The following is a 15697-nucleotide window of genomic DNA, read 5'->3' as shown; positions in this document are numbered from 1 at the left end:
GCAAGAGAGGAAGAAAGGAACACAGTGGAACTACAAAACAGCCAGAAAACAAATAACAAAATGGCAATAAGTACATACCTATCAATAATTACTTTAAATGTAAATTATGATTAACGTTTAAATGTCTTATGATGCAAATGGAAACCAAAAGAAAGCTAGGATAACTACACTTCATCACACAAAATACACTTTAAAACAGACTAATAAAAGACAAAAATGAGCATTACATAATGAAAAAGCAGTCAATCCAACAAGAAGACATAACATTTATAAATATTTATGCACCCAACATAGGTGCTTAACACACCCAAAGGGAGAAACTGACAGCAATACAATAACAGTTGGGGAACTTTAACACCCCAATTATATCAATGGATAGATCATCCAGACAGAAAATTAATAAGGAAACACTGGCCTTAAATGACACATTAGACTAGATGGACTTAATAGATATATAGAGAGAGAACATTCCATCCAAAAGCAGCAGTACATTCTTCTCAAGTGCACAGGGAACATTCTCCAGGATACATCACATCCTAGACCACAAAACAAGCCTGGGTAAATTTAAGAAGATTGAAGACATATTAAGCATCTTTTCTGACCACAGTGATATACAGCTAGAAATCAATTACAAGAAAACTGGAAAAATTACAAATAGGTGGTGATTAACAACATGCTCCTGAACAACCAATGAGTCAACAAATAAATCAAAGGAGAAATTTGAAAATACCTGAGACAAATGAAAATGGAAATACAACATAGCAAAATCTCTGGAATACATTAAAGGAGTTCTAAGAGGGAAGCTCATAGAGATACAGCCCTACCTCAAGATACAAGAAAAATCTCAAACAATCTAACTTTACACCTGAAGGAACTAGAACAAACAAAACCCAAAGTTAGTAGAAGGAAGGAAATAATAAAGATCAAAGTGGAAATAAATGAAATAGAGACTAAAACAGACATAGAAAAAATTCAGTGAAACTAAGAGCTGGTTCTTGGAAAAGATAAAATTGACAAACCTTTAGATAAGCTCACTAAGAAAAAAGAGAGAAGGCTCAAATAAATTCAGAGGTGAAAGAGGGGAAATTACAACTGATACCAAAGAAATACAAAGAATCACGAGACTACTATGAACAATTATATGCCAACAAATTGGACCTTAGAATTAGCCCAAATTAAAAAAAATGGATAAATTCCTAGAAACATACAATCTTCCAAGACAGAATTATGGAGAAATAGAAAATTTCAATAGACTGACCACTAGTAAGGAAACTGAACAGTAATCCAAAAAAACTCTCTACAAACAAAAGTCCAGGACCAGATGGCTTCACTGGTGAATTCTACCAAAAATTCAAAGAAGATTTGATACCTATCCTTCTCAAACTCTTCCAGAAAACTGAAGAGGGGGGAATGCTCCCAAATTCATTTTACAAAGCCAATACTACCCTGATACCAAAACCAGACAAGGATACCACCAAAAAAGAAACTACAGGCCAATATCCCTGGGCATAGATGCAAAAATCCTCAACAAAACATTAGCAAACCAAATTCAACAACACATTAAAAGGATCATACACCATGATCAAGTGGGGATTTATTCCAATATGCCAAGGATAGTTCAATACCCACAAATCCATCAATGTGATATACCACATTAGCAAATGGAAGAATAAAAATCATATGATCATCTCAATAGATGCAGAAAAAGCATTTGGCAAAACCCAACATCCATTTATCATAAAAACTCTCAACAAACTGGGTATGGACAGAACATACCTCAACACTATAAGGCCAAATACAACAAGCCCAGAGCTAACATCATACTCAACAGTGGAAAATTAAAACCTTTTCCCTTAATATAAGGAACAAGACAAAGGTGCACAGTCTCACCCCTCTTATTCAACGTAGTACTGAAAGTCCTAGCCAGAGCAATCGGGCGAAAAAAGAAATAAAAGGCGTCCAAATTGGAAAGGAAAAAGTAAAATTATCACTATTTGAGACAACATGATTTTATAGAGAGAGAAAACCCTAAACCATACGATATAGCAATTTCACATTTAGGTACTCATGCAAAAGACCTGAAAGCAGGAACTCAAACAGATACTTGTATACCAATATTCACTGCATTATTCACAATAGCCAAAGGTTAAAACAAGTGTCCACCAACAGATAAAGGGATAAACAAAATGTGTTACAAAGATACAATGGACTATTTATACACCATAAAAAGTAATGAAGTTCTGACTAATGCTCAACATGGATGAACCCTGAAGACATTATGCTGAGTGAAATAAGCCAGACCCAGGACAAATATTTGATTTCACTTATATGAGGTACTTGAGAAGTCAAATTCATAGAGATAGAAGTAGAACAGAGGATATCAGGGCTGGGAGGAGGGCAGTTATAAAATGAGGAGTTATTTAGTTGTGGCTCGTCTGGCTCCTTAGTTGCAGCTCTCCTGGCTCCTTAGTTGCAGCTTACCTGGCTCCTTAGTTGCGGTATGCGAACTCTTAGTTGTGGCATGCATGTGGGATCTAGTTCCCTGACCAGGGATCGAACCCAGGCGCCCTGCATTGGGAGTGCAGAGTCTTAACCACTGTGACACGTGAGCCACAACTAAGGAGCCCACGAGCCACAACTAAGGAGCCCACCTGCTGCAACTAAGACCTGGTGCAACCAAATAAATAAAATAAATAAATACATGTTTTTTTAAAAAAAAAGAAAAGAAAAGAAGGAGTTACTGTTTAATGTACAGAGTTTCTATTTGGTACGATAAAAAGTTCTGGCAACAGACAGTGGTGATGGTTACACAACACTGTGAATATATTTAATACCACTGAATTCTACACTTCAAAATGGTAAATTTTATGTTCACCGTCCACATTTCTGTGATAAATTTCACCACCATTCAAAAAACCTGAAGGATTACAAATAACAACAAAAGGCAGGAACAGTCTTCATTGTGTGACATGCACTAGCACATTCATTCTACAGCTGGAGACAACTTTCAATGTGCACATTCTCAGAGCAGAGAGACAGCTGTGGGCCTTAAAGATGGACCCCTGCCCTGCCCACCTGAGCCTGGACTTGAAAAGTATCCAAAGACTTTCTAACAGGTTCATTGGCTCCACCTTCTGAGGCCACACTCTTCCCAAAGAATGCTGTATCCTATCCTGTCTCCTACACTGTATCAGGGTCTATACTGGAGACCGTACGCTGGTCAGAGAGGCCCTTCTGAAGCTGTCTAAGCATCTACATCATGGAAGAAAACAGAGTGAACTTCAACTTCAGGGCTTCTCAGAAAATCAGCAAGCCTACAGAAGTACTGAGCAACCTCTTCCGTTCATATTCATGTCATGGCAACACAGCTACAGAATAAGTGGAGCGGGCACATTTACAACTTTTATTAAAATGCTTCCTTTGCCCATCGTCTGGCTCCAGGCCTCGGCTGCTTTTCTTCAAGTCCCAGACTTGTGATGCCATGCTTGCTACTCTAATTAATTTTAAAATTCTCTGGAATAAGTGATAAACATGGGGCTATATACGTATCTGGGATGAGATGAACTCCTTATAACATTAGGCTTATCCCAGTTCATGCCACGAGCAGACACAATGACCTGCATCCTAGCAGGATGGGCTCCTCTCAGATGTCACAGAAGACAGACTAGATTGGTAATGAGAAACTGAACAGCAAGAAACTGCCCTGATCACCAGTCGAGGGGTGGGGGGGGGGGGGTGAAGTCTGGCTGTTGACATGGCAGGTGTCATGCCTTTACATACAAACTGACAGCACCAAGGGGAAAAAGTTCCTTAACTTAATAAATAGAAAGGGAATTCTTTAAAATTTAAAGACATATGTACCTTTTTGAATTATGGTTTTCTCAGGGTATATGCCCAGCAGTGGGATTGCGGGGTCACGTGGGAGGGCAAAGCTGAGGGGAAGTGAGAGTAGCATCGACATATATACACTACTGACTGTAAACAGTTGGCTGGTGGGAAGCAGCCGCTTAGCCCAGGGAGATCAGCTCCGTGCTTTGTGACCACCTAGAGGGGTGGGATAGGGAGGGTGGGAGGGAGGCTCAAGAGGGAGGGGATATGGGGACACGTGTATGCATATGGCTGATTCACTTTGTTGTGCAACAGAAACTAACATGGTATTGTGAAGCAATTATACTCCGATAAAGATCTATTAAAAAATATATATGGGGGCTTCCCTGGTGGCGCAGTGGTTGAGAGTCCGCCTGCCGATGCAGGGGACACGGGTTCGTGCCCCGGTCTGGGAAGATCCCACATGCCACGGAGTGGCTGTGCCTGTGAGCCATGGCCGCTGAACCTGCGCGTCCGGAACTGTGTTCCGCAACGGGAGAGGCCACAACAGTGAGAGGCCCGCGTACCGCAAAAGAAAAAAAAAAAGTACCATTTTATTGATTTGGGTTTTTTTTTTAATAAATGTATTTATTTATTCTTGGCTGCACTGGGTCTTTGTTGCTGCGCGTGGGCCTCCGTTAGTTGTGGCGAGCAGGGCCACTCCTTGTTGCGGTGTGCAGGCCTCCCATTGCGCTGGCTTGTCTCGTCGCAGAGCATGGGCTCTAGAGTGCAGGCTCAGTAGTTGTGGCGCACGGGCCCAGATGCTCCGCGGCATGTGGGATCTTCCCAGAGCAGGGCTCAAACCCATGTCCCCTGCACTGGCAGGCAGATTCCTAACCACTGCACCACCAGGGAAGTCCCTGATTTTTGTTTCTGATTTTAAAATTCACAAGAGACCTCAGATACTGCCACGTACATGCTTTTATGCATACTTTTTAAACTGAGTTTTCTTTAGAGCTTTAGATGCAAAAAAAGTGAAGAACCCATTTTCCCCTTGACCTTCATAAGAAGAGCAAAAATATTAGAAAGGCTAGGCACTCCTTAAAATTGGCCTTAAGTACTTTTCCTGTGATATACATTCAAAACATGTATTTGACATATGTTTCTTTTTTTTTCATATCTTCATTGGAGTATAATTGCTTTACAATGGTGTGTTAGTTTCTGCTGTATAACCAAGTGAATCACTATACATATACGTTTATCACCATTTCTCTTCCCTCTTGTGTCTCCCTCCCACCCTCCCTATCCCACCCTCCCTATCCCACCCCTCTAGGTGGCACTGAGCTGATCTCCCTGTGCTATGCGGCCGCTTCCCACTAGCTATCTATTTTACATTTGGTAGTGTTTATATGTCAATGCTACTCTCTCACTTCGTCCCAGCTTCCCCTTCCCCTTCCCTATGTCCTCAAGTCCATTTTCTACATCTGCATCTTTGTTCCTGTCCTGCCCCTAGCTTCTTCAGAACCATTTCTTTTAGATTCCATATATATGACATGTTTCTTGCTTAAGGAGTTTTCATAAGAACTCTTGCTATCCTTAGCACTTTAAAATTAGGAGGAGGAAAAACGTATCCTTCTTAATCACATCCATCTACTAATTACCTAAACTGTGCAACATTCATGGGTTTGGCCCGGTTTCATTTTTCTCTATAAGCCACTGATCCCATCTTTGGCAGGAAAAAGACCCTGCATTTCTAGAGGCAGCACAACTAATTATACTAGTTTATCTCCTGTTACCTTATCAAACAAATAACCAAAATGAAAATGATACTATGCTAGAAAAGAACAAAAACACAACATTCTCAATTTTATTTGCCAATCAACAGGACCTACAGAGCCACACAGCACAGATGGACCAATTTCTGCCTCCGTGAATTTTAAACTGCCTTCTACAACATTTCTCTGGTTCTGATGAGCCAGGTTCCACAATATGTCGGCTCGTGAAATTCAAGCAACTGTGCCTTCCTGTAAGCTCCTTCGTTCAGCCTCAGCCATAAACTGCACATTGCTGACAAAAGAAACATGAAGTTATTCCAAACTGCCAGCAAGCAGAAACAGCATACGAATGTGTATGGGACGCCTGCAAGTGTTTCTGCTCCTACAGGATGCCCAGAGACCACGGGCCTGCAGCGTCATCCTGAGGGACACAGCATGCGCTGCTATGCCTCTAGGAGTGCCAGAGAGGGAACCGCACTCACACGTTGTGACACCTGTGAGAAACGGAGCACATCCTCCTCTGTTCTCTGTGGTTGAGAAGGACACATGATGAGGGGCCTGGTACACATACCCGTGCACATTGTTTAAAGAACTCCAAGCAGCTGCATGTGCTCTAATCTATGAGGCCCTTGTCATGATACTGTTAGAGAAAAACTGGACTCCTGAGCTCATAGCCAAAGGACGCAGAACAATGTAAGGAGGGTTTTTTCCACCAACCACGGGCATATGCATTGTAATATATACCTTCCTAACATCAAGTTTATAATATTTCAGAAAACAATAATTGTAGCACACCAATGATTCTTCTGACTTTCTTTACTCAAAAATAAAAGAGGCACAAAAATATAGAACTAAAATGTCCAATATCATCTGAAATAGCAGGTTCACCAAAAGATTTAAAGGTAAACTTGAACTGGTGGGGGGAATTAATTATAATTATTAGAGAGCCGAATGAACTGTTTTTCAAGAAAGGTATCTCAGGAAAACACTGACCAACGGGGTAGGCGGTTATTCAACCTTCCGCTTTTAGGGGGAACCGACAGGTCTCAGGGCCTCCTGGGCAGCAGGAGCCACTCTGAGAAGGCCCTCTTCCGGATGCAGCTGATGTGGGTCTTCACGGAAGAATAGACCCTTTCTCAGGCTCACCTCCGGCAAAATTAACCCACCACCCACAAGCACGTTCACTTCCAGGAGCAAGTCAGGTGGGCACATCTCAGGACACAGCCGTCTCTAGGCATCACATTTGCTATCTGTAACACATGGCACACGGCTGGTGGCTTTAGAAGACAAAGTGGGGACCCAGGGAGAGGATGCCGGCGCTGAGCACCCTTACGCATCACGCTCCAGAGTGCGCAGGTCCTCCAGGAGCTCCTGGGCCACGGCCTGCAGGTGAGGGTTGCGGCTCTTGGCCATGGCCAGGATGCGCTGCAGGGGCAGGGAGCTGCGGATCTCCGAGGCCGTCCTGGAGAAGACTTCTGGCTCCAGCACCACAGACTGGACAAGGCGCAGCACGTGAAGACACACCTCTGTGTCCGGGTCTAGGGGGAAAGAGGTGACACTTCTGGTTAGAATAAAACCTACAGGGACCTTGGGGCAGAATCCACCCCTCAGGGGTTCTTGGCCTCTGAATGTGACAGTTTAGTAAACTATGAGCTGACCCCAAACAGTGTCACTTCCTGATGTAAAAGCTTAGCTCATAAGAGGAGCGTGACAATGGCATCCTCTAGTAACATCCCACCTTCAAATATCACAGCCACATAACTCTAAATGCTGAACTGAAAATATGAGGGCTTTTCATGTAGTTTTCTGTAATTCTGCCCAGTTACAAGATTGCTTTGAGAGGTATTACTTCCTTTTCACTCCAAGTGCCGCAAAGCCCCGAGAGACCACATACAGATATGGCATCTCTTCAGGCCACTGAGTTCCGCAAAGTCACAGCTGCAACACTCAAAGCGAATTCCGTTTTCCCGTGTGAATGCTCTCTGGAGTTACAGAACCTGGCAGCCCTGCATATACTGTAGCAGCCACTAAAAAGCAGCTGGACTGAAACAACGGCCCAACACAAGTTATAACCTTTAACCACCGGGGATCCAATTCTCCTCACCACGTCTCTCTACTGGGAGCCTTTAACATGCCACTGATTCTTGATTAGATATTGTAATTGGAACCAGACTCAAAATCAGTACCTCCTTCTTAGCACTACACTTTAAAAACCTTTTAAGAAGTAAGTGGACTGAGAGAGTAGACTGAGCAAACCCTCAGTGGGAACTGCCACAGCACCAAGGCCCCCGGAGCCCTTCCCCACTGAACGAGAGCTACCAGGGCTCAGTGAAGACTGCTGTGTTGGGAAGCGGAAAAAAAACCCTGTCCTACCCTGGGCCCAGACCGCTGAAGTGCTCCTATTAGGGGGAAGGGGAATGAAACTTGCTCTGGCACAAAAACTGCCAAAGACACAGGCAGAGCGGCTGCCACAGGGAGGAGGACAGGATCACGGGGAAGGCGCCACTCAGATGCAAGTGGTTGGGAGCCGAACCAAAACAACAGAGAACTCCCCTGCGTCCTCCAGCGGCCTAGCAAAAGCAGTCTACGGCAGCAGCGGGAGGGGCAAGAGGATGGAAGGAGACCCCTCCTGAGGCACAGACCCAAAGGGAAGGCCCGCAGCTGGGGTGGAGACTGACAAAGGACTCTGGCAACTCAGTCCTCACCCGCAGCACAAGGAAGGAGAAGACTGGAAACCAGCGGCACAGAGGTCACCACAGTGACAAAACCCACACCAGCCCAACGCCCACACCGACAGCCCCACAGAACAGGAGGTGTAAACACTCTCTGTGTACTTCATTCTCTCCTGCAGAGGTTGGCGCACTGTGGCCCAAGGGCCAAATCCAGCCCAGGAGCTGTTTCTGCACAGGCTGTGAGCTAAGGTTGGTTCTTACATTTTAAAGAGTTATCTTAAAAGAAAACAAAACAGAAGAATAATATGCAACAGAAACCACACATGACGCTCAAAGCTCAAAGTACTTAATAGCTAGCTCATTACAGGAAAAGTTTGCTGACCTCCGCTCTACTGCCCTCCACACAATGCCCAACACTCAATCAGAAATTACAATGACAAAGCAAGGGAAACAAAACCCCACTGCAGTAATAAAGTAATCAGCAGAGCCAGACTCAGAGATAACCCAGATTTAGAAACAATTAGAAAAGGAATCTGAAATAAATACGATTAATAGATGGGAAAGCACTGCTTTAGGGTTCTTGCAGTATACCTGAAGCAGTACAATGTTATTTAAAGATTTTTAATGTTTCAATTGAAAATCTTCAACTAACTGTGATTAATTAATATAATTAATTAATCACAGTTAATTAAAGATTGTATTGTAAACCCTAGGGAAAATACTAAAAAGAGTTTTTAAAATGTAAATGATAAGCCAACAGTGCAGATAAAATAGAATATTAAATAATCCAACAGCGGATAAAAAAGAGGAAAAAAGAAACAACTAGAAATATTTCTGTATTTCTATATACATTAGATGAAAACTGTATAAATACACTGATTAAAAGACAGAGAATGCACAAAACGTCAAGACCCAATTATACATTGTCTACAAGACACCCAAGATAAATATAAAGACACAGGTTAAAAATAAAAGAATAAAATCATGCCATGCAAACACTAATTAAAAGAGGTCTGCAGAGCCTATATTATTATCAGACAAGGTGGACTTCAGAGCAAAACATATTACCATGGATAAGGAGGGATTATAATTGTATAATTATAACTGTATAATTATAAAGAAGTTAATGCATCAAAAAGACACGACAGTCTTAATTAGGCGTGTACCTAACAACAGAGCTTCAAGAGAAACAAAGCACAACATGCTAGAAATCCAAGGCAAATACATTCACAATCAGAGGTTGGAAACTTTAATGCTTTTATTTCCATTACTGATTTTAAAAAAGAAAGAAAATCAGTGAACATACAGAATCCCTGAACAACACTATCCACCAACTTGACCAAATATACATTCAAAAGGATTCAAAGTACGTTCTGTGATCACAAGGAATTAAGTTAGAAATAACAGAAATATATAATAAATAACAGAAAATAACAGAAATACAAAATAAATAACAGAAAAATATGTGAAAATATCTCCAAATATTTGGAAATAAAACAACATACTTCTAAATAATGTATGGATCAAGAAGGAAGTCATAAGGAAAACTAGGAAATACTTTGAATGAAATGAAAATGAAAACACAGTATCATAATTTATAGATGCAGTTAAATCGCCGCTTATCAGGGGAAATTATAGCACTGAATGCTCATATTGGAAAAGACCAAAGGTCTCAAATTAGTTACCTTAGCTTTCATCTATAAAAAAAAAGAAAAAATCAAACCCAAAACATGCCAAAGGAAGGTAATAATAAAGAGCAGAAATCAATACAAATGAGGACAAATAAAAAACAACTGGGGAGAAAACAGTAAACCCAAAAGGTGACCCTGTTAAAAAAAAATCTATAAAATTGATAAAACTCTAGCCAGGCTACACAAGGAAATGGGGAAGGAAGAAAGGACAGACACAGATTACAAATTTGGGGAATGAAAGAGGAGAAATCACTATAGAACCTACAGATATTAAAGGAATAATAAGGGAATATTATGAAGAAATTTGTGCCCATAAATTTTGCAACTTGGATGGAATGGACAAACTGCTTGGAAGACATAAACTACTAAGATTCGTTCAAAAAAAGAATCTCTGGAGCAGGCGACATTAGGCACAATTGAAGATGGAGGTTCTGTCTGGAAAACACATTGGATTAAGCTAAAACATACCCACAAATTCTAAGATGCTCCTTCTTCCCCTCCTCCGTTCCTAGAGTTGGATGAGTCTTCTCTGGGCAATCTGAGCAACCCAAGAGGAAACATCTAAAGATACTGACCTGTGGGTTCCCAGTGAATGGCTGAGAATGGCTGAGCCAGCTCACACTACAGTGAAGTTCACAAGCCCCACTCACATGCTCAGGGCTTCCAATTGGCATTATAAATCCCACCCTTAAACACAAGCACAAAACGATGCATTACCAGACACCTGAGAGGAAGATAATTATCATTTTCAACAAAAACAAAAGGAGGACAAAAGAAAGACTAGGCAATGAGAAGAAAACTTTTTTTAAACTTTATTAATCTCCTCCTCAAAGAGATTTTTTAAAAAGTTGTATTATCCATTAAGCAAGAATGGGATGCTAGTTTTTTAATTCCAAAAAATAAAAAGGCAGCTGGAAATTAAGTGCACGATAGTAGAAATGAAGACTTCAATAGGCAGTATGGAAAATAAAGTAGAGGAAATCTCTCTAAAGCGGTACGAAAGACAAAGGGATGCAAACACTTCCAAAAAAACTGAGGAGGAGGGAATGCCTCCTAACTGATTTTATGAAGCCTATATTGCCCTGATACCAAAACCAGGCAAGGACAACACAAAAAAGAAAACTGCAAGCCAATATTCTCTGATAAACACAGATGCAAAAATCCTCTATAAAATACTAACAAACTAAATACAAAAAATACATTAAAAGGATCATACACCACAATCAAGTGGGATTTATTCCAGGGATGCAAGAATGGTGCAACATCTGCAAATCAATCAATGTGTTAAATTTTTAAAATTTAAAGAATTTTTTTTATTGAGGTATAGTTGATTTACAATATTAGCTTCAGGTGTACAACACAGTGATTCAAATTTTTATAGATGATGCTCCATTTAAAGTTATTATAAAATATTGGCTATATTCCCTGTGATGTAAAATATATCCTTGTAGCTTATTTATTTTATACATAGTAGTTCGTACCTTTTAATCCCTACGCCTATCTTGCCCCTAACCTGCCCCTCTCCCCACTAGCAACCACTATTCTTTTCTATATATCTGTGAGTCTGTTTCTGTTTTGCTATATTCATTCATTCGTTGTATTTTTTAGACTCCACATATAAGTGATAAAACAGTATTTGTCTTTCTCTGGCTGACTTACTTCACTAAGCATAATGCCCTCCAGGTCCATCCATGTTTTTGCAACTGGCAAAATTTCATTCCATTGTGTGTGTGTGTGTGTGTGTGTGTGTGTGTGTGTGTGTGTGTATGCCACATCTTCGTTATCCATTCATCTGTTGATGCATACTTACGTTGCTTCCATATCTTGGCTACTGTAAATAATGATGCTATGAACATTGGGATACATATATCTTTTTGAATTAGTGTTTTTGTTTTCTTCAGGTATATACTCAGGAGTGGAATGGCTGGATCATGGGCTGGTTCTATTAGGTTGGCCAGAAAGTTCCTTCGCTTGTTTGAACGAACTTTCCGGCCAACCCAATATCTTGAGCTTTGAGGCACCTCCATACTGTTTTCCACAGTGGCTGCACCAATTTATATTCCCAGCAAGCATACAAGAATTCGCCTTTCTCCACATCCCCACCAACATCTGTTATTGGTGGTCTTTTTGATAATAGCTGTTCTGACAGGTGTGAGGTGATAGCTCATTGTGGTTTGGTTTGCACTTCTCTGATGATTAGCAATGCTGAGCATCTTTGCATGGGCCTATTGGCCATCTGTATGTCTTCTTTGGAAGAATATCTATTCAAGTCTTCTGCCCATTTTTTAATTGGGTTCTTTGTGTTTTGATATTGAGTTGTATGAGCTGTTTACATATTTTGGATTTAATCCCTTATTAGTCATATAATTTGCAAATATTTTCTCCCATTTAATAGGCTGTCTTTTCATTTTGTCAAGTTTCCTTTGCTGAGCAAAAGCTTTTAAGTTTAATTAGGTACCATTCGGGGTTTTTGTGCTTTTGTTTCCTTTGCCTTAGGAGACAGATCCAAAAAAATATTACTATTATTTATGTCAAAGAGAGTTCTGCCTATGTTTTCTTCAAGGGGTTTTATGGTTTCCAGTTTTACATTTAGGTTTTTAACCCACTTTGAGTTTATTTTTGTATATGGTATAAGAAAATATTCTAATTTCATTCTTTTACATGTAGCTGTCCAGTTTTCCCAGCACTACTTATTCAAGAGATTGTCTTTCTGCCATTGTATATTCTTGCTTCCTTTGTCATAGATAAATTGACCATAAGTGTGTGGCTTTACTTCTGGGTTCTCTATTCTGTTCCATTGATGTGTCTCTTTTTGTGCCAGTACCATACTGTTTTGATTACAGTAGATTTGTAATATAGTCTGAAGTCAGGGAGTATGATTCCTCCAGCTCCATTATTCTTTCTCAAGATTGTTTTGGCTATTCAGGGTCTTTCTGTTTCCATACAAATTTTAAAGTTATTTGTTCTAGTTCTGTGACAAATGCCATCAGCAATTTTGATGGGGATTGCACTGAATCTGTAGCTTGCCTTGGGTAGCATGGAAATTTTAACAATATTAATTCTTCCAATCCATTAACATGGTATATCATTCCCAACTGTTTGTGTTGTCGTCAATTTCTTTCATTAGTGTCTTACAGTTTTCAGTGTACTGGTTTTTACCTCCTTCATTTTATTCCTAAGTATTTTATTCTTTTTGCTGTGATTGTAAATGAGATTGTTCCCTTAATTTCTCTTTCCTATCGTTCCTTGTATAGAAATGTAATAGATTTCTGTATATTAATTTTGTATCCTGCAACACTACCAAATTCATTGATGAGTTCTAGTAGTTTTTTGGTGGTGTCTTTTCTGTGTACATGCATCATGTCATCTGCAAACAGTGACAGTTTTACTTCTTCCTTTCCAATTTGGATTCCTTTTATTTCTTTTTCCTATCTGATTGCTGTGGCTAGGACTTCCCCAATCAGTATTTTTATTTGACATACTGGGGAAAAGTGTCAGCTTAACAATATAGAATCTTCTCAGCCAAAAAAGGGTTTCTCTTTCCATTTATTCAAGTTTGTTTATCTTCATCAATAGAATTTTCAATAAAAGATAAAAAAAAATAAGCAAAGAGATGAACAACAGGAGAAAAAGAAGAGAGGCCCAACACCAAATATTAGATATTCCAAAAAGAGAAAACTGTGTCAGCAGATAGGAGGAGATCACTCTATAATGATTCAGTAATTCAGAATAATTTTTTAAAGATTCCTAGAATCAAAAGATTTGTTTCTAAACTGAAAGGTCCCTTTCAGTTTCCAGCAAAATTGATAAAAGTTACATCTAATACACCAGGCGTATCAACATAAAATTTAAGTTCAGAAAGTGAAACAAAGAGAAAAATCTACAAGTTTCTAGAGGGAAAACACACCATATACAAAGAATCAGGAATCAAAACTTCTCAACACTGGACATTAGAAGATAATGGAAGGTTGCTTTCAAAATTCAGAAATAAAAAGTAATTCTAACCTGGAATTCTATACCCAGCCAAACTCCATTATAGGTGAGGTAAAATAAAGACATTTCAGATATAAGATATCTTAGAAATTCTGTCTCCTCAATTATACTTCAAAAACAAACAAACCCATAGAAAAAGATCAGATTTGTGGTTACCAGAGGCAGGGAGTACAGGAAGGGGGAATTGGATGAAGGTGGTCAAAAGAACAAATGTCCAGTTATAGGATAAATAGGTACTAGGGATATAATGTACAACATGGTAAGTATAATTTATACTGCTGTATGCTATATATGGAAGTTAAGAGGGAAATTCCTAAGAGTTCTCATCGTAAGGAAAAAAATTTTTCTATTTCTTTAATTTTGTATCTGTATGAGATGATGGATGTTCACTACACTTACTGTAATCATTTCATGATGGATGTAAGTCAAATCATTATGCTGTATACCTTAAACTTATACAGTGCTGTATGTCAACTACATCTTAATAAAACTGGAATAAAATTGTTTTAATTAAAAAAATAAAATAAAATAGGGCTTCCCTGGTGGCGCAGTGGTTAAGAATCCGCCTGCTAATGAAGGGAACACAGGTTTGAGACCTGGTCTGGGAAGATCCCACATGCTGCGGAGCAACTAAGCCCGTGAGCCACAACTACTGAGCCTCTGCTCTAGAGCCCGTGAGCCACAACTATTGAGCCCACGTGCCACAACTACTGAAGCCTGTGCGCCTAGAACCTGTGCTCCGCAACAAGAGAAGCCACTGCAATGAGAAGCCCACACACCGCAACGAAGAGTAGCCCCTGCTCACCACAGCTAGAGAAAGCCTGTGCACAGCAACAAAGACCCAACACAGCATAAAATAAATAAACTTACAAAGAAAAAAAACCCCACAATAAAATAACCCCTGTCAGACTGGCTAAGGTGAAGAAGGCTGACAGTAGCAGGGGTGGTGAGAATGGAAAGGAGGCAGAAGGCTAACATGCTGTAGGTCAAATTTACACTGGGTACAACCATCTTGGAAAACAGCCCTGCACAAGCTATAGAGTTGAAGACACACTTCCGTAGATCAAAACTTCCATTATTTTTTAAAAATATATTTATTTATTTTATTTATCTATTTTCCTTATTGTTTTGGCTGCGTCGGGTCTTAGCTGCGGCCTGCGGGACCTCTCCATGGCACACGGCCTCTTCTTTGCGGCACTCGGGCTTCTCTCTAGTTGTGGCGTGGGTTTTCTCTCTCTAGTTGTGGTGCATGGGCCCAGGGCACATGGGCTCTGTAGCTGTAGCATGCAGACTCCGGAGCATGTGGGCTCGGTAGTTTGTGGCACACAGGCTCTCTCGTTGAGGCGTGTGAGCTCAGTAGTTGTGGCGCGCGGGCTTAGGGGTCCCGTGGCACGTGGGATCTTAGTTCCCCAACCAGGGATCAAACCCGTGTCCCCTGCATTAGAAGGTGGATTCTTTACCACTGGACCACCAAGGAAGTCCTGAAACTTCAATTTTTTAAAACAGACACCCAACAGGAAAATATGCACGATTACCATAGACAGGCACAAGAATTTCTGGTGCAGCATTATTTGTAAAACCCGCAAACCTGAAACAAGTCAAGTGTCCAATCCAAATGGTAAATGGATAAACTCATATAATGAAATATTATACAGCAGTGGTTCTCAACCAGGGTGGGGCACTTAGCCCTGCAGGGAACATGTTTGGTGGTCACAACTGGGGGCGGGGGTGCTACAGGCACCTAGTGGTGATACGGCAA

General features: G+C 40.4%; 1 protein-coding gene across 4 annotated transcripts in view; it reads right to left on the bottom strand.

Moving 5' to 3' along the window:
* Positions 1 to 6444: 6444 nt before the first annotated feature.
* HSF2BP (heat shock transcription factor 2 binding protein) overlaps positions 6445 to 15697 on the bottom strand; it is a 77428-nt gene continuing 68175 nt past the window's right edge. For all 4 annotated transcript variants that reach the window (XM_060009765.1, XM_060009766.1, XM_060009767.1 and 1 more), the window contains one exon: positions 6445 to 7120. In XM_060009765.1, the coding sequence (XP_059865748.1) occupies positions 6912 to 7120 (209 nt within the window). In that variant the 3' untranslated portion in view covers positions 6445 to 6911. The remainder of the gene's footprint in view (positions 7121 to 15697) is intronic.

The sequence above is a fragment of the Delphinus delphis genome, chromosome 4 (genome assembly GCF_949987515.2).
Source record: "Delphinus delphis chromosome 4, mDelDel1.2, whole genome shotgun sequence".
Lineage (NCBI taxonomy): Eukaryota > Metazoa > Chordata > Mammalia > Artiodactyla > Delphinidae > Delphinus > Delphinus delphis.
This window is presented reverse-complemented; position numbering and strand designations above follow the sequence as displayed.